At 34.3% G+C, this 24,549-nt stretch overlaps 1 protein-coding gene across 2 annotated transcripts in view; it reads right to left on the reverse strand.

Moving 5' to 3' along the window:
• LOC120413806 (zinc finger protein 395-like) overlaps positions 1–24,549 on the reverse strand; it is a 113,225-nt gene that overhangs the window by 9,758 nt on the left and 78,918 nt on the right. For both annotated transcript variants that reach the window (XM_039574772.2, XM_039574765.2), the window contains 2 exons: positions 8,054–8,151; positions 4,213–4,816 (listed from right to left, as the gene is read on the reverse strand). In XM_039574772.2, coding sequence (XP_039430706.1) covers positions 4,213–4,816; positions 8,054–8,151 — 702 coding nt within the window. The remainder of the gene's footprint in view (positions 1–4,212; positions 4,817–8,053; positions 8,152–24,549) is intronic.

The following is a 24,549-nucleotide window of genomic DNA, read 5'->3' on the forward strand; positions in this document are numbered from 1 at the left end:
ATCTCAGCTTGTTTGCTGAAATGACGCAATGAGTATTTATTGAGACCCTTGCCCATTTTTTTTTAATTTTTGGTATCACAGTTCGGGAAAGGACACACAATTTTAGAAGAAAAAATTACATAAATTCATTGATATTTAGCAAATTTTTAGACAGTAGTATAACTGTTGGAATGTAGAAAGCATTTTGTGATATTTTTATGCAAATGAGCAATTCTCTACGAAATCGGTCTTTTTTCTTCAATTTTAATTTTTGTATTTTTTAATCCGGCTGAAACTTTTTTGGTGCCTTCGGTATGCCCAAAGAAGCCATTTTGCATCATTAGTTTGTCCATATAATTTTCCATACAAATTCGGCAGCTGTCCATACAAAAATGATGTATGAAAATTCAAAAATCTGTATCTTTTGAAGGAATTTTTTGATCGATTTGGTGTCTTCGGCAAAGTTGTAGGTATGGATACGGACTACACTGGAAAAAATAATACACGGTAAAAAAAAATTTGGTGATTTTTTTATTTAACTTTTTATCACTAAAACTTGATTTACAAAAAACACTATTTTTAATTTTTTTTATTTTTTGATATGTTTTAGAAGACATAAAATGCCAACTTTTCAGAAATTTCCAGGTTGTGCAAAAAATCATTGACCGAGTTATGAATTTTTTAATCAATACTGATTTTTTCAAAAAATCGAAATTTTGGTCGTAAAAATTTTTCAACTTCATTTTTCGATGTAAAATCAAATTTGCAATCAAAAAGTACTTTACTAAAATTTTGATAAAGTGCACCGTTTTCAAGTTATAGCCATATTTAAGTGACTTTTTTGAAAATAGTCGCAGTTTTTCTTTTTTTTAAATTAGTGCACATGTTTGCCCAGTTTTGAAAAAAATATTTTTGAAAAGCTGAGAAAATTCTCTATATTTTGCTTATTCGGACTATGTTGATACGACCTTTAGTTGCTGAGATATTGCAATGCAAAGGTTTAAAAACAGGAAAATTGATGTTTTCTAAGTTTCACCCAAACAACCCACCATTTTCTATCGTCAATATCTCAGCAACTAATGGTCCGATTTTCAATGTTAATATATGAAACAATTGTGAAATTTTCCGATCTTTTCGAAAAAAATATTTTTGGAATTTTCAAATCAAGACAAACATTTTAAAAGGGCGTAATATTGAATGTTTGGCCTTTGTGAAATGTTAGTCTTGATTTGAAAATTCCAAAAATATTTTTTTCGAAGAGATCGGAAAATTTCACAAATGTTTCATATATTAACATTGAAAATCGGACCATTAGTTGCTGAGATATTGACGATAGAAAATGGTGGGTTGTTTGGGTGAAACTTAGAAAACATCAATTTTCCTGTTTTTAAACCTTTGCATTGCAATATCTCAGCAACTAAAGGTCGTATCAACAAAGTCCAAATAAGCAAAATATAGAGAATTTTCTCAGCTTTTCAAAAATATTTTTTTCAAAACTGGGCAAACATGTGCACTAATTTAAAAAAATGAAAAACTGCGACTATTTTCAAAAAAGTCACTTAAATATGGCTATAACTTGAAAACGGTGCACTTTATCAAAATTTCAGTAAAGTACTTTTTGATTGCAAATTTGATTTTACATCGAAAAATGAAGTTGAAAAATTTTTACGACCAAAATTTCGATTTTTTGAAAAAATCAGTATTGATTAAAAAATTCATAACTCGGTCAGTGATTTTTTGCACAACCTGGAAATTTCTGAAAAGTTGGCATTTTATGCCTTCTAAAACATATCAAAAAATAAAAAAAATTAAAAATAGTGTTTTTTTGTAAATCAAGTTTTAGTGATAAAAAGTTAAATAAAAAAATCACCAAATTTTTTTTACCGTGTATTATTTTTTTCCAGTGTAGTCCGTATCCATACCTACAACTTTGCCGAAGACACCAAATCGATCAAAAAATTCCTTCAAAAGATACAGATTTTTGAATTTTCATACATCATTTTTGTATGGACAGCTGCCGAATTTGTATGGAAAATTATATGGACAAACTAATGATGCAAAATGGCTTCTTTGGGCATACCGAAGGCACCAAAAAAGTTTCAGTCGGATTAAAAAATACAAAAAAAAATCGAATGACCGAAATCCTAGAGAACTGCTCAAATGAGTTTTGAAAATCAAATTATGTTATTTTTTATTTTTTTTTTAAATCGACCGCATCGACCATAAGCTGAGGGACAAAAACTTCAAATAAAATTTTTACTAGCCTTATCTAGCCCACAAAATTACCTTGTGAGGTGATACTTATGTTGAATCTAGACAAAATCTCGAAATACAAGAGGCCGAATTGAAAAAAAAAATATAAAGTGGAATAAAGGTTGAATAGGCACAACGCGTCACATAGAGAATGAAAAAAAAAGAAACTCGCAGAAATTTATAAAAAAATATTGATTTTAAAATATGTTTAAAGATGACTATTTAAATATAATAACAAAAACCCAGCTGTAAAAAAGCTTTCAGCGCTGAACAGTAATCGCTTTAGTACAGTTTGGTTAGTTAGGGAAATTTGACTTTTGAGATATAAAATCCACTTCAATATTTTTGAAATTAGAACTTTTCTTATCAAACTAGACAAAGACCCGTAAAAAAATTTAAACGAATTGAAGTTAGACTATTTATGAAAAATTGTCCATGGTGGAAACATGTAAAAACTACTAAAAATATTGCATCGAAAATGAATAGAATGGTCTAATACAATATCAAATCCACAAACATAAAGTTACAAGACAGATTTTTTCATAAATCTGTTCACAAAGATTGGAAAACTTAAAAATCATATTTATTTTAAAAAAAAAATAAATAATGTTTTTGAGTTCGAATTTTCGTAATATCGTTTAAAGAAGTTTCTAGGTTAGACCGGGGCTAACATTTACTTCCCCGTCCGACGGAAGGCGTGGTCAGACAAATCTCGTCTCGAAAAATGCCACCGGGACCGTCTGGGATCGAACCCAAGCCGACTGGGTGAGAGGCTACCACGCTTAACCCTACACCACGGTTCCCGGCAATCATAAGTTTTTCAAAATATCTAAGTATTGGGAAACTGGAAACCGTGGAGATTTTCCCTTGCCCCTTAATAATGTGTAGTTCAATAATTCCCATCTTCTAAGTCCTTTTACTTGTTTGTGGTAATGGACGGCTTGGATTCTGGTTCAGAAGAAATTGGTTTTATTCCCAATTATTAATTCCTATGCGACCTGTTCTGGAAAACATCACATATACATGGCGAAATCCAGTCTGCCATCCACTAAAATCACTGAAAATCACCGTCTCCTAGCAAAGCGAAACAATATCTAAGTATTGGCCAAGTTTATAAAAATAACTTTTCGCGTACATTAAAATTTAATGTTTTTTGACGAAAACCGGCTATTCTTAATATTTGACTAGTAAAATCGTAATTTCGTTAAAATTTTCTACTACTGATTTTTTTTTAAATACTGCTACTAAAAACTGAAATGATTAGAAATGGTCACTAATGGTCATTATTAAAAAAAACATAAAAACTGCAACAATTTCACTAACATTAAATTTTCGTTGGCTATGTTTTTAAAACGAGTCACTTTATCAGAAAATCTGTAAAGTACTTTTCAATTTCAAATTCAAATTGACATAAAACATGAAATTGTGTTAAATTTCATATTTTTTTTTCAAAAATCACTATTTTTTCAAAAGGCGCCAAAATTTATGGCTCTAAAGTTGCGGGGTTTGGTTCCCTTAAACATATCAAAAAATCAATTTTTGGGAAATTGAGTTTTTTTTTTGTAAAAAAAGTATTTAAAAAATCGACAAGATTTTTTTCCGTGCACCTATATTTTCTGAACAGTCCTCATCAATACGTAATCAGTAATCAGAAAGTTCCAGATTTTCGAATGATTATTTACCATTTTTGTATGGATAGCTGTCAAAATTGTATGCAGATTTGTATGGGTGAACCACAACAAAGTTTGAGGAAAATATAAAAAAAAATTCACAATAAGTTTTGTAAAAATTAAATACAGAGCTATTTGGTCTGGTCACTGCTCCATTAGAATGTGAAAAAGTTAATGGAAAATAAAAAGACTCAAAAACTGCATGAGTAACCAAAGGACCATAATACGGATTTTGATTTGTAAAAACCAAATCCTTAGTTGATGGATTTTCAACAGAAGAAAAATAATATCGAACAAAACATCTACTTACCGGACTAACCTGCGACCAGGTGTAGTTGTGGTGTATCAGCGGCGACGTGTGGATATTGGTTCCGTTGGCGGCACTTCCATTGCTGCCCAACACCACCGCTGACCCACTGCTGCTGCTGTTATTGTTGTTGTTGTTGTTCAAACTCTGGTGAAACTGCTGCCCGACGGTGCCTGGCAGTGGCGGTTTGATGGCCGCACCCAACTGTTGATGAATCTGCTGTTGCTGGTGGTGTTGCTGTTGTTGCGGATGCTGCTGCTGGTGGACGAGATGTTGCTGCTGCTGTTGCTGCTGGGCTGCCACTGCTGCTGCCGCCGCGGCAGACGACATGGACAGCAGGCCCTGCCGGTAGTTGCCAACGATCTGCCGCTGGTACTCCGGATCCTCGTGCGGGGGCCGGGCCATGTCACGGTGGCTCAGGGTCGGTGGCGACGGCGGATGGCGCGCACTTCCGGTGCCGTGATGGTTGTTTTGGTGGTGGTTGTGGTGTTGTTGTTGTTGCTGGTTCGACGAGTTGTGCTGGTGGCCGCTGCCACTGTCACTCTCATCCTCGATCTCGGTGAAGAAAAAGTCCTCCTCGTCGCTGTCCTCCTCCGGTTTGCGGGGGCTGGAAGAAGGGAATTTGAGGATTTAGTTTGGTTGTTTTGTAAGAGACCGTGCGTCTCCATCGAATGCATAAAGAATGGTGGAGCAGCTTGGTGCTTTCGAGTTTTTACGCATGAGTTTTTTTTTATTTCTATTTTTTTCCAAAACTTATTATTTATGCTTTTTTTCCAAAACTTGATATTGAACAATCTTGAACAATCTTTTTATTTTTTTGTCAAAATGATTTGATTTTAAGTCAAATGTTGGATTTTTTAGGACATCACAAAAATAATTTCTGACCACAGGAAGAAAAAATATGAAAATTTTAAACAAGTATTGAAATTTAAAGAGATAAGAAGTCGATAATATTTCAATTTAATTCTGAGTTATTATTTTTTGGTTTTGAGCCATGTAGCAATAAAAACAATTGAGTGTTTTAATGTTATTTAAATCATAGATACAAAATTAACATTTAATGTATAAATTTTGAGTTATCAAATTTGAAATGGCATCAAATTAAAATATATACTTGGATACCTACTGTGAAACATTTATATCGTCTTAATTATATTAGTTATATTTTTCAAGCTTAAAATCATAGAATAAGCTCAACCCTATTAATTAGTAATAATCTACAGTTTTTTTTTTGAAAAGGTCTTATAAACTATTGTGTTTCATAGGATTTTAGGACCTAATCAAAAAAAGTCTAGACTTCAATATAAACAAGGATAGCAGTTTTTAGATAGCTTAAAGATTTTTTGTTCTTTGTTGTACTTTGGATTATTAATTTATAGAAATATAATATTTTACTAACAACTACCGCAAACTGGAGAAAATCGGGACTACAGTCTGAATAGGTACAGGAGATTTTAGAGCAATAAATTTGGAAATTGGAGTAGTCATTGTTTTGTTCTGTTCCTGTTTCAACCGAAATCAATAAAATATCAATGCATAATGCAAAAAAAAAAAAAAATGACTAAAACAGCTGTCTTAATTCAATACATTTCTCCTGATTTGGCAAAGATGTTTGTTGAAAAATAATATAAAATGTTTTTTTTTATTTTCAATCATGATTATTAGTCTTTTCAAAAACATATAAAATTTAAAAGAAAACATTTTTACAAATTTTAACAATTTTCCCTTGTAAGCCAAATGAATGCTGATAAATGGTAATTTTTTTTCTATCGATTTCTTAGTATTCAACTGTTCATTTCCACAAGAAAATTAGAATTTCCAGACCAAAATTTATTTTTTTTCCAATTTTGAGAATTCCCGGGACATAATATAAAAATTCCCGGGATTCGGGAATTGCCGGTTTTTTTATGATCCCGGGAATTTTGTTCCGGAAATTCCCGGAATAGACGCACTTATTTTTTATTATTTTAAAAGTTAAATGAACGTGGCGATCTATTTCTTAAAATTTATTTAGGCTTTGTTTTTTAAGTTGAATATTTTAAATTTAAGTGCACATCACAAGAATGAATTTTAAGTTGACGAATTCTGTTTTTTTTAAACAAAAAAAAATCTTAAATTTTGAATTGCATAACACAATTTTGTGGGATTTTTTTACCGTTGCATTGGTAGTCGAAGCCTCTAGTCACTCGGCCGCTAACACAGTTAATAATGGATGGTAATACAGTGATGCCCCGGTTTTGCACTGCCCCGGTTTTGATTCGTTCAGCTGCCTCGGTTAGGCACGGCCTAGTGATTAACTAGCACTGACTATAATCGTATGGAAAATCACACTAGCATAAAAAATTAGAGTGTTATGAATCGGGATGATGCCAGCTATCGATTGTACTTTTCATAACATGAAAATTTTCACAAAAAAAAAGATTTTTTCCTGTATTTAATTTGAAAATGCAATGTTTCTCGAAAAAATACTCAAAATTATTGTCATTGCAATAGGGTATCAAACGATCGGAATTTTGCATTAATTTCGAATGTAATAATTTTGTTTGAGAATACTAAAAAAAATCACAAAACTGCGTATTTTGAAAAAAAAAAAAAACACTCCGAATTTATGTTTTATTTTACAATATGGGTATCAAACGATCGGGATTGATTCATACATTTCGAAAGTTTTAACACATTTTTTTAAACACTTTTTTTTTCACAAAACTACGTTTTTTTGAAAAAAAAAACAAAATTTATTTTTTCACAATATGGGTATCAAATGATCGGATTTTTTTTATACATTTAGAATATAATAGCAACATTTTTTGAAAATACTAAAAAAAATCACAAAACTACGTTTTTTTTTAAAAAATACTCAAAGTTTAAGTTTTTTTTCAATATGGGTATCAAAACTACGTATTTTCAAAAAAATACTCAAATTTTCAAAGTTTCAAAATTTATTACATTCGGAATGTTTGAAAAAAATCCAACAATTTGTTACCGAACTGAAATTTTGAGTGTTTTTTTTCGAAAATAAGTATTTCTGTGAAAATTTTTAGTATTTTCAAAAAAGGTTGTTATTACATTTGAAATGTATGAAAAAATCCGATCAATTTTGCAAAAAAAACTGAAATTTGGAGTATTTTTTCAAAAATACGTACTTTTGTGAAAATTTTCAGCATATAAAAAAAATTGTAAGACATTCGAAATGTATGACAAAAACACGTTAATTTGACACCCATATTTCAATAACAAATATTTGGAGGTTTTTTTTTGGAGTAAAAAATTGCATTTTCAAAATACAGGAAGAATACGTATTTTTGTGACTTTCATTCGATTATAGCCAAGCTCTGTGCTTCAGTTATGCATGCCTCGGTTTTGCATCCCCCATATGCGGTGCTAAACCGAGGCATGACTGTATTACAACTGCGAATGGTGACAGAATTCGCGTAAAAATTTGTAATTTCACATCAAATTTGTAACCTCCCAAAATTAAACTTTTTTGTTTACTGTGAAGTTAATTCATCAGTGGTAATGAAATAATGGTACAAAGTCTTCTACTATACAATACAACTACCTTTCCCTAACTATCTCTCTAAACACCCCACATCATTATATCTATGAATCACTCGGAGCGTTTGCTACGGTATGTCCACGCCTCCTCCCTCCCTTTGATGATTCTACGAAATCTGTTCCATTAGATTAGATTAGATCAAAACTGAAATCATCAAATTGAATCTTTTTGCTTTGTCGAATTTCCACTCAACATCTAATCGGTGCAAACACCCCCTTCAAAACACGACGTGGAGCAGCATGGTGCTTTTCAACATTGGATTCCACCCGATTTTCCGTTTGTACTCACCCCAGATGTGCGTTTCGGACGTGGGCCGTAATCTCAGAACAGGACGTGTAGATGACACCACAACCCTTCCAGGTGCATTTGTAGATCGGTTGGCTGGCCTGCAAAACGAAAGCAAAAGCAGAGAGAGAGAATGGTTTTGATTAGTGATGCTGCTGGCTGGTGTAAAACTGGGTCAAACTGAGTTGCTGTAACTGCAAGAGGGGGATAAAAGACGAATAATTTCCATGATAATTTTTTTTTCGGGGTTTTGTGTTGACAACCTTTGGCTTAAACACCATCGTCCGGCGGGCCACAAAGGAGCGGCTGCTCGGCGCGCTCAAATCCAACCCGTGATGACCGGCCGCGGTGGCGGCCATCAACGATCGGATCATCATCCTGTTGCTACTCCTGGCGTTGCACTTTTAACCCACTTTTTCACAAAACACAAACCGATTCGAACGGTCGCTCGCGCGGTACTCCGCGTCGTTTTCGGGAAAAGGGACACAATCGCTGCCCGTTCCTGACCCAAGTCGGTTCCAGCAGCGCAAAATTCTGACCTATTTTAGTGTGGCGGCACCGCGTTACATATTTTGTGTTGACGACTACGACGACGACGACGCGGGCCTTTACAATGTATTCGTACGTTGGAAAAGTCGATTCACTCTCGTCGCAAGTGTGTGAGTGGGGAAAAATCATCACCACTCTGGAGCAGCAGCAGCATAGTACATAAGGGTGTTCCCCCCCTCAATCCCCCCCTCCCCACCGGTTTCAGGGGTGTAATTTTCCCTGCACATAAAAGCGGCAGGCAGCATAGCCGGGAACCGTGCCGGGCTGCCACTGTGCTGATCGTCCGTCGGTGACTGGCAGTGTTGCCAGTGCATTACAAAGTTGGCCAACGGGCTGCTGGAGTGTGGCGATGTGGGGTTTGACCTGACACACATTTTGTGCCCGAGAAGGGGGTTCCTTCCACGGAGAGAGGGGGAGGGAGCGAGGAAGGGTGCGATGGTTGCCCTGGAAAAAAAGGAACAACCAAATTTTCAGCATGTGGTCAAACCTTTGTTTGAGGTTTTTGCATGAAAGAGTGCACTCGAAGACCGCGGAATTTGGTGGTTCTGTAAACTGTTTGGATTTTTTTTCTGTAAAGGCAACTAAATCCAAATTAAAAATCATTTTCATATTTAAAATAAAATAAAACAGTGATAAATCGGTATGGTAATCATTTAGCGTTTGACTTTTCATAGTAAAGATGATAGTTTGTAAACATAAACCCAAAAGTTTTGTCTTTTTAAACAAGAAATTTTATCTAGCTTCTAATTAAAGCATATTGAAAAAATGAGGATTTCCTATTTTTTTTTTATTTAAGTTTTGATCAGATAAATCGATCAAAAATTACCCTTTAAAGTAGGGCGTCTAAATTTCCGGGGTTTTGAATTTCCCGGGAAACGGGAAAAATATTTTTGGAATCCCGGAATTCCCGGGATCCCGGGAAATTTATGAAACAGTCATAAACTTCATTGTTTTATTACATTTGTTACGGTTTTCAAGCTTAAAATCATAGAATTAGCTCAATCATATTAATTGGTGATAATCAACTGTTCAATCTTAACAAGGACGACAAGTTTTAAATTGCTTAATAGTAGTTTATGCAAAAAGTTGCAAAAAGAGGATTTTTTCAGCACGAGTCGTACATTTATCCAACGAGGTTCACCGAGTTGGATAAATACGAAGAGTGCTGAAAAAATCAAGTTTTGCAACGAGTTCCATACAACATTTTTTGCAATTCCAAAAAACACACACTGAGTGAAATTTTATGTCAAATTTTCATGTATTTTGTTAGTAAATCGTTTAAATCAAAAAAATGTTGAAAAGTGTTACTTTTCGAAACAAATGCTGAAAAGTTCAACTTTTCAGCATTTATTTTAAAAAGTGTTGCTATTCGATTCTGTTATTTTTGGTACAGAAAAGTAGGCTATTTCGTCGTTCAAGAATGACGGGAAAAGTAAATAGTTTCACGACGGAATTGCAAAAAGAGAATTAAAATAACTTTTTTTGTTTTTTGTTGTGATTTGGATTTGAAATGAACTTCAAAGTGATTCAAATTTAATAAACTTATATAAAAATATTTCTTTTTTTATATGACATGATCAGAACAGCTTGAAAAATTTATTTGAAAATATCTTTAAAAAAACAAGAGGCGACAACAAATAAAATGACAACAGTCAATTTAAAATTTTAGATAAGTTTTGATAAATTTTGAATTTAAATTAGCGACTTGATTTTTTTCCATAAGTTTATTAAATACACCGTTAAAATTAAAAAAAATAAAAACTGCTTATTGATACTTGTATTGAAAAGTTCAACTTTTACAAAAAAAAACTTTTGCAAAAAAAAACATATTTTACAAATTATCTTTAAGTTACTAGGAAAAAACTGGAATACAGTCTGAATAGATAAGTAGATTTTAAAGCAAAAAATAAAAAAATCGGTGTTCTGTGAAATTGTTTTGTTCTGTTCCTGTTTGAACCAAAGTTATTCAAAACATCATGCAAAAAATGGCTAAATAAGTGTCTTAATTCGTTTCATTTGTTCTGATTAGCCCCACACGGCACTGTTTAATGAAAAATAATTTGATTTGATTTTCATTTTAAATCATAAATACACCTAGATATTTCAATATTTTTTTAAAGTGCTAGGCATTTTGCAGATCAGTAAACTAAAATTTCAACAGTTTCCCCTAATGTACCAAATCATGCTGATATATGCCGAATACAAGTTATAATGCTTTAACATTATTATCTATTATGAGGTATTCAACTATTCATCTATTTTCACAACAAAATCTAAATTTCCAGACTAAAAATTGTTTTTTTTTTAATTTCGGGAATTCCCGGGACAAATTATGAAAAATCCCGGGATTCGGGAATTCCTGATTTGGGAAAAAAGAAATTATGGAATTGATGAGCAATGTTTTAAAAGCTTAGCTTTTATTCGTTTCTGGAGTTTTTTTTTTTTTTTTGAGAAGGTCCAATAAACCAAATTTCCGGTTTTTGCTTTTTGGGTGTTTTTGAAACCGCCTTGAGTCAGGGGTATTAAAAAACACCCAAAAAGCAAAAACTGAAAGTTTGGTTTATTGGACATTTAAAAAAAAACTCCTGATTTGTTTAATATTTCTCAATAGAGAAAAAAAATAGAGTTGATTGAAATTTCAGGCCATGATTACAAAATGTGTACGATTGTGAAATTTAAATGTTCTCACAGTTTCGGAAAATATGTACAGTCATCCCTCATATTCGGAACGGTTTACAGATCGGCCAATGTTCAAAAATCATATCAAATCGATAATTGAACTTAATGATTCGCTTTTACCTTCATTTGAAAGCTTTTCTTGCAATTTTTCGAATGCTGTATCGAATAACTGCAAATTTTAACTTTTATATCAAGTTTTTGAAGAAAATCTTTGAGAACCAAAGTTTGTTTACATCCGTAAGAAAAAAGTGTTCCGAATTTGTGGATTTCAAACTAATTCGGAACACTTTTTTCTTACGGATGTGAACAAGCTTTAGTTCTCTCCATGAGTACCTAAATAATTTTCATAAAATAATGACTTCACGCACTGAAACCAAAGAAATTCAAGCTTAGTTATGTTTTATGAATGGTCTGATATCTTTTTTTTTGTGAAAATATCAGTTAATTTCAGGTGTTTCACAATTGTGGGAGGCACAATAAAAAAACGAAGTTGACTTTATAGCTATCGGCCACCATTGCTAGTACCAATCACTAGTGTCTTCCTTTTATCTACAAGGACTTCGCCGCCCTGGTCTCCTAAGTGTATGAAAGTATGGCACGGAGCGACGGCGCCGAATACCCATATTTACACAAAGAATTTTAGAGCGCCCGCCGCGGGATTCGAACCGGCGACCTCTGGATTGTGAGTCCAGTGCGCGGTCCGATTGATCCACACGGGCGGGACTTTTTTTTTCTGTTTGAGTATTAAGACACGGAATCCTGATTACAAGGACTATTGTATCGTGTTACCCATTTTTACTGTTATTAAGCATTTCCAGATCTATAACACAGTTCCTATTGAGAGGAAAAGTGCTGTTCCATCCAGATGCTGTAAACTCCATTCCTTTTGCCTTGTACGCTATGTATCGCAAGGCAAGGCGATGGGATTTCTTGCCTCTGTTTCAATGTGGTACTGGAAGGTGTTATGAGACGAGCGGGCTTCAATATGCGGGGCACGATCTTCAGCAAGTCCAACCAATTCATCTGCTACGCCGACGATATGGACATTGTTGGCAGAACGCTCAAGGCGGTTGCTGATGCGTACACCGGCTTGAAGCGGGAAGCAGAAAAGGTTGGGCTAAGGGTGAATGTGGCGAAGACAAAGTACCTGCTGGCAGGAGGAACCGAGTCCCTTAGGGCTCGCATTGGACCGTGCGTTACGATCGACGGCGACGAATTCGAGGTGGTAGAGGAGTTTGTATACCTCGGATCGTTGGTGACGTCGGACAACAGCTGCAGCAGGGAAATTCGGAGACGCATCATCGCTGGAAGTCGTGCCTATTTCGGTCTCCACAAGAGCCTAAGGTCCCGGAAATTCTCCCTACATACGAAGTGTTCCATCTACAAGTCGCTGATAAGACCGGTCGTCCTCTACGGGCACGAGACGTGGACAATGCTCGAGGAGGATCTACGAGCGCTAAGCGTATTCGAACGTCGAGTGCTCAGGACCATCTTCGGCGGCGTATTTGGGAACGACGGATGGCGGCGGAGAATGAACCACGAACTTGCACAACTCTACAACGAACCAAGCATCCGGAAGGTCACGAAGGCTGGACGGTTGCAGTGGGCGGGTCATGTTGCTAGGATGCCGGAGCGACCCGAGCAATTGAGCCAGCGGAACCAGAGGATCAACCCTGCGAAGTTGGTGTTTGTGTCGGAGCCGGTAGGAACAAGACGTAGGGGGGTGCAACGCGCGAGGTGGGTGGACCAAGTGGAGAACGATTTGGAGAGAGTGGGTGCCCCGCAAAACTGGAGACAAGCAGCCATGGACCGAGCTTGTTGGCGGAGAATCGTGCAGCAGGCCAAGCTAATGGTGTAGCGCCAACAAAAGTAAAAAAGTAAAGTAAGTAAGCTATGTATCGCTAGAACCGCGGTGACAATTTTTTCGTGTCATTTTTCAAGCTCTTCCCAGCAGCTATTATTTGCCGCGCGGGGTCTTGTAAAGACAATTGTCTTTTTGCGGTGCTATTCTTGCGGTGTTCCCTTTGCTCTGATCTGGACAATGCGACTGGACTGCAGTGCAATACCGATCGGCTGGGCATTATTTACATGCGAAGACACGAGGAAAGTATTTTGGGAAGAGGCGCAAAGGAATATCCCAAGATCGATCACATAGGGGGATGGCGTCGCTATTTTTAGACCACATTTTCCACTTTTTCTCATCGAAACTGACTACTTTATCGACTTCATTTTGCTGGGCGAGATAGGACGCCGTCTATTTTTAGACGATGACTCAGCACTTTTACACTCTTGCGCTTAAAAAAACCAGGTGGCAGCACGATGTAACGCCACGTCCCTATGCTTGAAGAGCACGTGAAGCAACCGTTTTATACTCATACGGTTGCTGCTACCTCTGAACTTAAACCTAAGGCTGCCACCCTGAGAAGAACCCATGACTTTCCGCTTATGAGGCGAAACCCGTAACCATTCGGCCACAGGAGGTTGGCACAATAACATCCCACAATTATGTAACATGTAATTTGAAGGCAGACTTTTGCTGCTCTGAATGAAATAGTCTTGAGATGCAGTTTTTTTTGTTATAAATGGCTACTTTTTTTTTTAAAGGTCCTTAAAATAGTAGGGACGACAGAAACAATTAATTTGGCATGCTATTGACAAATTATCACAAAAGTGTTCCGAATTTGGTGGGTATTCCAAATATGTGGGATGACTGTAAATTTAGATTTTTTGAAATTGAAATTTCATAATTTACAACTGTAAAGGATTTTGGGTGACTTTTAACAAAACTTGAAGTTTTAAATAACTCATTTTACAATTCAAAAATTCTCCAAAAATCTTCTTTTCACTTCAAGTGTAATTAAAATTACGTTTATTATCGTTTTATAAATTTAAAACCTTTGGACTTAAAAATCTAAAAAGTTCGATTTCAGTATAACTTAACAAAACGAATTTGGATTTTTTTTAATTTTTATCCAAATATTTTTTTTTATGGTGTAGTTTTTTCAAATCATAAAATTGATAAGTTTTGAAAAAAAGTTTAATGTCAACATTAAGTTTTGATAAGTTTTTTTTTGAATTTCTCATTTTTTAAGCAGTCCGTACTCGATTATCCGAAAACCTTGACAAAATATCACTTCGGATAATCAAAACACGAAAAAATATTTTTTTCGTTGTATTTTTTTTTATTGTTGAGCTTTAGTTTGTACCCCTAAACTATTCTAAAAAGATTTAGAATTTTAAAATCCAAGATGGCGGTGATGAAATATTGAAAAAATGCATTTAATTAATTTTATGGGAAATCAACCATTCAAATTTGACTAAAATCGTGTCACAGAAATCGATTTTGATGTTAAAAGTTTCTATTATCCGAAGTCCCATACAAACCTTCAGATAAGCGAACTTTGGATAATCGAAACTTCGAATAATCGAGGCTTCGAATAATCGAGACTGGACTGTATTTAGTTAAAATTACTCAAAAAGGGTAATATTCAACAAACCAAACTGTCATTTATTGTTTGAAATAAAAGGGATGCGAAAAATACAATACAGACTCGATAATGCAATAATTATATAATTCTGATATATATTCTGATGACGGTAAAATTATTTTTTTTCACTGTCTTATTTCTTTATCCTAACAGAAATATTTTTTGTTCACAGATCATTGATCCAAATTGAGCTGTTATATCATGTAATGTTACACGCAGACATGAATCCTGCATCTGCATGGGAAACCTACTAGAACAAAATTTAAGGCCAAGGACAAAGTTGATGTGCAGGAATTAGCATGCGATTCTGCCGGCGGAGGTTTTGCTGTCTTTTTTGTAACGCATGTTTCTAAATTTTACTTTGCCTTATATTAAATTTGTTTAAGAATGGAGACGCATGGTTCATTACAAATAAAACGTCTAGTCAAGTGCAATGAAACAGCATTCGAAAATCATTCCAAGAGATTTCAAGCTCAGCCAGGATTAACCAACTCCGTTAATGTATTGCGATTAAACCGCAGCTTAAATCACCTCCCCCTGTTCATTGAATCAGTGTCATTGTGTCCCATCACACAGTGCCCAAAACACATAACTCAAGCTTATTGAAACCAATCATGTTAAGCCTACACCATCGTTCAATAGATTCCCGGCTCAATATCCCGAGGTTTCCATCCAATGTTCTAAACACCGACCAGTTTGGCAGTGGTGAAGTCGAAGCTTTTTGCGCGCCCTCCAACAAAACCGGCATTTTCCCTCCCCGGAAAGCTTCCCCATTTCCCCCGTTTTTTTTCCGATGGACCGTTCGAAACCGAATCCTACAGGATCTCTCACGCACACTTCGTCAGCTCGCTTCCGGGTTGTTTTGGTTATGTATGTGTAATGGTGGTGAAGTACATACAATACTATGAATTTTTACAGGGGTGGAGCAGTAGTGGATGGAGGAAATGTAATTTGTTTTCAAGGGAAGTTAACAGGGAAAAACCAGCGAAAGCGTAAATATCGATTGACCTAGTTAGGATCGAGTCCCCCACTTCCACTCCATCCCGCATCCCGCCCATCCCTTAACAAAGTGTGATTTTTTGTGCGTTTCCCTGATGTGTGTTGTGTACAAACACTTGGGTTCGCGCTTTTCCCTTGATTATTATTGCGCGCGCTGTGTGTTTGAGCTAGCGAGCCCGCGATTTTCCTGACCAGATGGCCTTCCCCCTTAATGTCGCGGATGCTTCTTTGACTGAAGGTTGGTGAAACATAATCAAATTTCCAAACAGCTAAATGCTGCTCAAAGTTTCATTTTTATGAGCTGTTGTTGCTTTGGCACTTGCTGCCTATCTTCGAATGGCGTTTTCCTCGCGAGCGAGGAAAATTACGAAAGTGAGAGTTTCTTCCTGTTCTTGTTCTGATGGCGCAGATATGACCGCGGTTCATTCAACGGAACTGGATAATTTGTTTGCGTGGCTCAGCATAAAGTTGGATGTTGTATACTTCATTATGCTTAATGTTTTCCTTTCTGTTCTTTTTTTTGTGGAGGAGGTCTTGATGGTTTGGTGCGAATTGTTATCATCGGCATTACTTATTTATCGGAGAATTTCTGGCAGAGCAAAGTATTCCACCGAATTAAGCCATAAAGAGGTTATTATTGAGAAGGCATGAATACTTGGAAGACAACAATCAATTGAATCTAGAATTCTTCTTAAAACCAAAAAAAAACGACAAACCAGCAATAAGCACGAATAGTTCATACACTCTCTGAGAAGTGTTTGAAACTCTAATTTATCCTGCATTTTTTTTATGTTTTTGATTTGTCTCAAACTTTGTCTTCCCTATGACCAAAGAAGCAATTTTGTGCCTTTGGTTCACTCATACAAGTCTCCTTACAATTTTGGCAGCTGTCTATACAAAAATGGCACGTTAGTATTCAAAGGTTTGTCTTCGGCAAAGTTGTAAGAATTGGACTATTTGCAAACTATGTAGGTTTACGGAAAAAATGTCCAATTTTTTAATTCACCTTTATGATTGACAAGAATTAAATTTCCAAAAAACAGTTTATACTTTATTTATGATTTTGTTTTCAGAAGACAACGACCCGCAACTTTTGAACCATAGAGAAGTTTAGGCAAAAAATTGTAGTCAAATTAAGATTTCTCCAAAAACAATGTGAGCAATTCTCTACCAAAACCGGAAATGGATTTTATTTGTATTTTTTGATTTGGCTCAAACTTTATGGAGGCCTTCCCTATGACCAAATATGCTATTTTGTGTCATTGGTTCACCCATACAAGTCTCCATACAATTTTGGCAGCTGTCCATACAAAAATGGTATGTAAATATTCAAACAGCTGTAACTTTTGAGTGAATTTTCTGATCAATTTGGTGTCTTCGGCAAAGTTGTAGGTATTGTTGAGGACTTTTGAGAAAAAAATAGGTACACGGAAAAAAAATTGCAGTTTTTTTATCAACTTTTTTTTTACTAAAACTCAATTTCCCAAAAATACGAAATTTTGAATTTCGAGATTTTTTGATATGTTTTAGGGGACAAAATCCGCAACTTTTGAGCCAAAGAGAAACATGGTCAAAAAATCTGCCGCCGAGTTATAAATTTTTGAAAAAATAGTGATTTTTGGAAAAAATCGAAGTTTCATGCAAAAACAAGTTTGACATTATTTTTTAATGCAAAATTGAATTTTCAATCGAAAAGTACTTTACAGATTTTTTGATTAAGGGCTCCGTTTTCAAGATATAGCAACCGAATGTTTGATTCTAGCGAAATATTTGCAGTTTTTCAATTTTTATAAATAGTGACCATGAGTGACCGTTTCTAAAAATATTTTTTTGACAATTTCAGAAAATTTGCTATAAAATTGATTGAACCTCGGGTTGCTGAGATAGAGCCGCTTTAAGAAAAAAAAAAAACAAGAAAATTGAAATTTCTTAATCTCACCAAAACAACCCACCATTTTCTAATGACCATATCTCAGCAAATAATGGTCCGATTTTCAATTTTAACACATGAAAAATTCGTGAAATTTTCCGATCTTTTCGAAAAAAATACTTTGAAATTTTTTGAATCAAGACTAGCATTTTAAATGGGCGTTATATTCAATGTTTGGCCCTTTTAAAATTTGTCTAAGGTATTCTCGTTTTCGATATTGAGTTTAAAAAGATGCACGAAGTAGTAGCTCAAATACATGGAAAATGCTAAATTGGATCAAACAAATCTGTAGTTTTAACAACAAATAGACCTTGAAGAAAAATTCTTTCAGATAAAAAAAAATTGGGTGTTTAGGAGGACGATTTGAAGAAGATTAAAACGGCAAAATCTTGAACAAATTAAATTAATTATAGGGTTTTAACTCTAATGTCGATAACATTACATGAAAATAAATTGATATTCCAAAAATAATTTTTTTTTATCAGTTGATAACACATTTCCGTAAGTATCAGTGCCTTCTAAAATGTAAGTAAATTAAATAAATTCGTGGGAATGTGAACAGATTTGTGCCGGAACATAAAGTGTAATATTACACTTTATGAAATGTGTCAATTTACAGATAAAAAATCGATGAAATTTGAAAAAAAATTACCGAAAATCGTTAGTTAAGGTGGTATTAGACTATGACACACAAACAAACAAACAACTTCGCACTTTTTTGCACTTTTTCGTGATTGACAGTTTGCTTTGTTTGTTTGCAAGTTTGTCGCAATCAAGATTGCGAGTTTGGCAAGCTGTCAAGCATGAAAAAGTTTTCCTTAAGATTATCAATGATGAAGTAGTTTTCAATCGCGTGTTAAAGTTTTTTCATCAAATTGACAAGTTTCGACATAATTTTGTTTCTTTTCCTTTTAGTTGTATTGGCATTGATTTATTATGCCTCTTTTAATCTTCTTCATTTTTTTTTAAATATTTTTTGTCGCAAAAAAAATAATAAAAATCCGTTAAATTTAGGCAGCGGACCCTTGAAATTTCTGTAAAAAATAGTTTTGTAGAAATCAAGATCTATTGTAATTATTCTTTAAGGCCTATCTTAACACATTCTCCATTGCGTTGCTCACTGCGTCATATAAGAATGTTTGAAAAATTGATTATTTTTTCTTTCAAGCCATTTCACTACCAAAATTCATCGACATACAAAGTTTTTTTTTCCTTTTTCTTTTTTGTTTGCTTGCCAAGAAAAGCGGGGTTGGGGAAGGGATCAAACTAAAAGCTTTTTTGCCTTTTCACTTTTTTCTTCTTCTTTTCGGGAGAACCTTCCCTAGGGACAATGATTTATGGGTACTGGCGCGTTGGGGAACACACTCCAGAACCTCGAAAAAGCTTCTTCCAGCACTCGCCCTGGAAGGCCTCTCTCTAATCTATCAATCAAAATGCTAACATATTCGCGGCGGTGTTGGCCACAGACAAGTGGATTTGACAATTTGCTTGTTTTTTTTTAATTCAGTGGAAATCTTGAAGAGCTGCAAAATTTAACCTATTTATCTGTGGTTCGTGATTTTCCGGGATAGAAGGGAAGTCCCGAAAACCGGCCGGGAATCGAAAATGGCGGAAAATCGATCCACTTTTCGAGTGAGTGTGTGAATGGCTCAAGCCGCCTTAATCAAGCCCAAGGCTTCCCGGTTTTTCCCTGCAGGAACCCAAAATCGGTGACGAGGGGAAGAGCGCGGTTGGGGGGTGGAACTTCTGGCACCATTAACTATGCCTGCTGGAGGTAAATAGGTTACACCACTACCAAGAGAGTTGCGTGTGGGCGAGCGGGGGGTGGCCTTACAATGTAATACAATTTATGTAGCTCGCAAGTGGGTGGCAGAAAATCCCGATGTTTTCACAGGACTCTGTTTGGACAACATTCGGGATGGCGTATACATAGGAAGTGTTTTGCCGGGATCCAACGGTTCCGACCCTCCCGGCACCGATTCCGGGACCCCCTTCGGAATGTAAGCAAGTGTGGGTGAGGGTGATGAGCAACTTTCTTCCCGATGATCCCGAAACCTATTTATTTCGCTTCGCTGAGTGTCGCCGCACCATTACATCCACACTCCCTCTAATACATGGGACTCCCTGCTTTTTTGTTGAGCTCTCTCTCTCTCTCGCCATAATTATGTTGGGTGCGTGCAAACTCCAGCATAATCGAGTATATACTTACGCATACAGCACTCAACACGCAACATAGTAGGCCACCCAACGCCAAGTAACGCAGGTTATGGTCGGCTTCGCTTGTGGGCGGCCATTTTGTAACCTGCAAGCGGGCCATTAATCTTGCTAGCTCCCGGGTCGGGGAAGACATCCCGAAAAAAAAGTGGATTATACTCCTAATTATTCCGGAATGTGGCCACTCACGCAGTGAGTTAGGGATAATTAATTGCCAAAAGCTCTAGTTGCTAACCGTTAGCTGTTGTACTTCATTTGCGGATAAGATCTCGCCACAGCGTGGTATGACATTGAACCTGAATGGAGCGAAAAATTGTGAATTGGTTTTCCTGGTAAGATTTGCTCAGTTGGTTTGTGAACTTGTGGCAGCTGATGAACCGCGTGGTTGATTACATTCAATGTACGCAATCAAATGTTCAAACAAATTTTTTCCCAAAATTTACTCACATGGCAACTGCTTGGCCTGAAGTTGAAAACGATCGCAGCAGGCGCATCTGACAAGAGTTTAAAATCTGCCTTTCGTTCATAATCCCAAAATAGTAGTTTATGCAACAAGTTGCAAAAAGAGGATTTTTTCAGCACGAGTCGTACATTTATCCAACGAGGTTCACCGAGTTGGATAAATGCGAAGAGTGCTGAAAAAATCAAGTTTTGCAACGAGTTCCATACAACATTTTTTGCAATTCCAAAAAACTCACACTGAGTGAAATTTTATGTCAAATTTTCATGTATTTTGTCAATAAATCGTTTAAATCAAAAAAATTTTGAAAAGTGTTACTATTCGAAACAAGTGCTGAAAAGTTCAACTTTTCAGCACCCATTTGAGTGCTGAAAAGTAGAACTTTTCAGCATTTATTTTGAAAAGTGTTGCTATTCGATTCTGTTATTTTTGGTACAGAAAAGTAGGCTATTTCGGCGTTCAAGAATGACAGGAAAAGTAAGTAGTTTCATGACGGAATTGCAAAAATATATTTTTTGCAATTCCGTCGTGAAACAACTTACTTTTCCTGTCATTCTTGAACGACGAATTAGCCTACTTTCCTGTACCGAAAATAACAGAATCGAATCGAATTTTACGAAATAAATGCTGAAAAGTTCTACTTTTCAGCACTGAAATGGGTGCTGAAAAGTTGAACTTTTCAGCAATTGTTTCGAAAAGTAACACTTTTCAACATTTTTTTGCTTTAAACGATTTATTGACAAAATACATGAAAATTCTACTTTAAATTTCACTCAATGGGTGTTTTTGGGAATTGCAAAAAAAATGATGTAAGGAACTAGTTGCAAAACTTGTTTTTTCAGCACTCTTCGTATTTATCCAACTCGGTGAACCTCGTTGGATAAATGTACGACTCGTGGTGAAAAAATCTTCTTTTTGCAATTTGTTGCATAAACTACTATTAAATATTTAGATAAGTTGAAAGTTTATGACATTTCTCATTTCTAATCTAATAAAAATAAATTTTCCAACACTTTACCTTTTTGTTACAATTGAATTGAATTTGGGGAATTTAGGACTGTGGAATGATTTCGTGTCAGAAAAAAATGTGTAATAATACCTGAAAAACGTGTAAATTTACATCTGAGCAGTTTTCTGGAAGTGGACTTTATTTATATTTTTTGAATTGGCTCAAACATCCCTTATGACCAAAGAAGTCATTTTGTGTCATTATTGGTTCACCCATACAAGGCTCCATACAATTTTGTTAGCTGTCCATACAAAATGGGATGAGGACTGCTCAAAAAAATGGCACAGGATTTTTTAAAATTTTGAATGATCATTTTATCCACAAAAAATCAATTTCTTAACAGCAATACAAAAGTATGCACAAAAAAAAATGCCGTCGTGTTATGACATTTTGGAAATATGTATCTTTTGGAAAAATAGAAAATTTACTAGACTTTTCATTGACTTCAGTTTTTAATGTAAAATCTTTTTTGCAATCGAAAAGTACTTTACAGATTTTTTGATAACGTGCACCGTTTTCATGATACAGCGACTTATATTTTAATATTGATTTATTTTTTTATGTTAAAAATAGTCTCGATGATTGTCCATTTCTGAAAATATTTTTTGGTCGAAAAGTTGAGAATATTAAAAAAAACCTTAGAGACATTGAAGATTGGATTGCTAAAATACAGCAAATAAAAGAAAAAAAAAAACATTTTTTTTCAAAAGTTTAATCCAAACAGCCTTTTACATTTAAAAAAATCAATGAGAGATTTTTTTAACAAGCTTCTTTTGATTATAAATTAACTGAATAATATATAATGCATTTTACAACGCATAGTTTATTAATGGTTTGAAACCAAGGCCTGTCATTTTTTTCCCTCCTCCACTTTCTCAGAACTTGAAATTAAACTTTTCTTTTACTGTGAAGTTTTATGTAAGTTTTCAATAAACCTCAAAATTCTAATGGAAATAGAAAAAGAAAACAAAAAAAAATGTATTTAATAATAATCTATTATTAGCAGGCTTGAACACATTTTACAATTTTGTAAAGTTTCAATGTGTTTTTTAATTAAAAAAAAAAAACTAAAAATATATAAAAAACAGCAAATTTTCTGCACACTAATTTTATTTAATTGCTCGATATTAATAGTAATTATTTACTTTATTACTTTATTACTTTATTGAATTCAATCTAATCTTTACATTCGGCTTACACTACCCTAATGCACTTTTGTTCTTTTAAAGGAGAGTGAGATAACATACAATGACAGAAGGATCATCAAATGTTAAATTATTGGTGCAAAAAGAATTGTAAGGAAATTTTAAGACAATTTTTGTTTTTCTTAACAATGTTTTACATCAGGAATAATAACGTTATATTTATTCAAGCTCTGTGGTTGAAACAAAAACCGTAAGAATTGGTAATTTTTAAAAATTCAAGTTCAAAGTTCAATTCTAAATTTCACCAGTTCTTGATGTAAAACAAAACTTTTTTTTTACAAAAAATCTGACATTGTTCCTTGATGTAATTTTACTATCATTTTTTTGCTGTGTACACATTTTAAGTTTTGAGACTACAAATTGAGCAATTCTCGCAGATTTTGGTCATTCAATTTTTTTTGTATTTTTTAATCAGGCTGAAAGAAGTCATTTTGCATCATTAGTTTGTCCATATAATTTTCCATACAAATTTGGCAGCTGTCCATACAAAAATGTTATATGAAAATTCAAAAATCGGTTTTCTTTTTAAGGATTTTTTGATCGAGTTGGTGTCTTCGGCAAAATTGTAGGTATGGATAAGGACTACACTGAAAAAAATGTTACATAGTAAATTTAAATTGGTGTTTTTTAGTTTAACTATTTGGCACTGAAACTTGATTTGCAAAAAAAAAACACTGTTTTTATTTTTTGTTCTGATTTGTTTTAGGGGACATGAAATGCCAACTTTTCTGAAATTTCCAGGTTGTGCAAAAAATCTGCGACCTAGTTATGCATTTTTGAATAAATACAATTTTTTTTCATAATGTATTTTGCTTTTTAAACTCTGTTGATACGACCCTTAGTTGTTTAGATATTGCCATCCAAAGGTTTAAAAACAGGAAAATTGATGTTTTCTAAGTCTCATCCAAATAATCCACCATTTTCTAACGATCTTTTCGAAAACAATATTTTCAAAATTTTCAAATCAAGACTAACATTTCAAAAGGCCAATCATTAAATGTTACGCAAAAATGTTACCTAAAAATGGCTATAATTTGAAAACGGTGCATTTTATCAAAAATTTACTCGAGTACTTTTTGATTGCAAATTTGATTTTAAATCGAAAAATGAAGTTAACAAAATTTGACGACCAAAATGCTTCGATTTTTTTTAAATAATCAGTATTGATTCAAAAATTTAAAACTCGTTAAACGATTTTTTTGCATAACCTGGAAATTCCTGATATGTTGGTTTATTTCAAAAAATAAAAAAATAGTGTTTTTTGCAAATTAAGTTTTAGTGACAAAAAGTAAAATAAAAAATCACTAAATTTTTTTACCGTGTATCATTTTTTTTCAGTGTAGTCCTTATCCAATCCCTTCAAAAAATACCGATTTTCATACAGCATTTTATGGTAACTTAACTGTTTCATTATATAAAGCATTTTGTGATAATTCAGAACTTGAAACAATGTTAACCCTCTACAAGCCTATCCGATTTAAAAAATCGCTTAAAACTTTTCAACCATTTTCAAAATTAAAATGTGAATAAACTAAAAAGGCCAAATACTATTAGAAACAAACATAAACTAAACAATATAAAAATGCATTTAAAAACACTAAAAATTAAACAAGAAAAATCTAAAAAAAAAGAAAAGTAAAGTGTATGGCAGAACAAAAGTTGTTCAAAACGACCTTTTGAACAAGTGAAAGAAGCCATCGAAAAAAATTGCGCTTTAGAGGGTTGAGATAAAAGATCACACCAAAATACATAATATTTTGGAACGCGCTTGAATTTTCACTTTAACTTTTGTAAAATAGATAATTTTCAAACAAATTTAAACAGTTTAATTTTTTATCAAATCGCTGGCATTTTGAATTGTAGTACTTTTTATAGTTTCGCCAAAACTACACCTGCACTATCAAAACAACTCACGATAAAGGAAAAATTGTAAACAAAAAAACCAAATCTCTCCCCCCTCTTCCAA

This window comes from Culex pipiens, chromosome 3 (assembly GCF_016801865.2).
Source record: "Culex pipiens pallens isolate TS chromosome 3, TS_CPP_V2, whole genome shotgun sequence".
Taxonomy (NCBI): domain Eukaryota; kingdom Metazoa; phylum Arthropoda; class Insecta; order Diptera; family Culicidae; genus Culex; species Culex pipiens.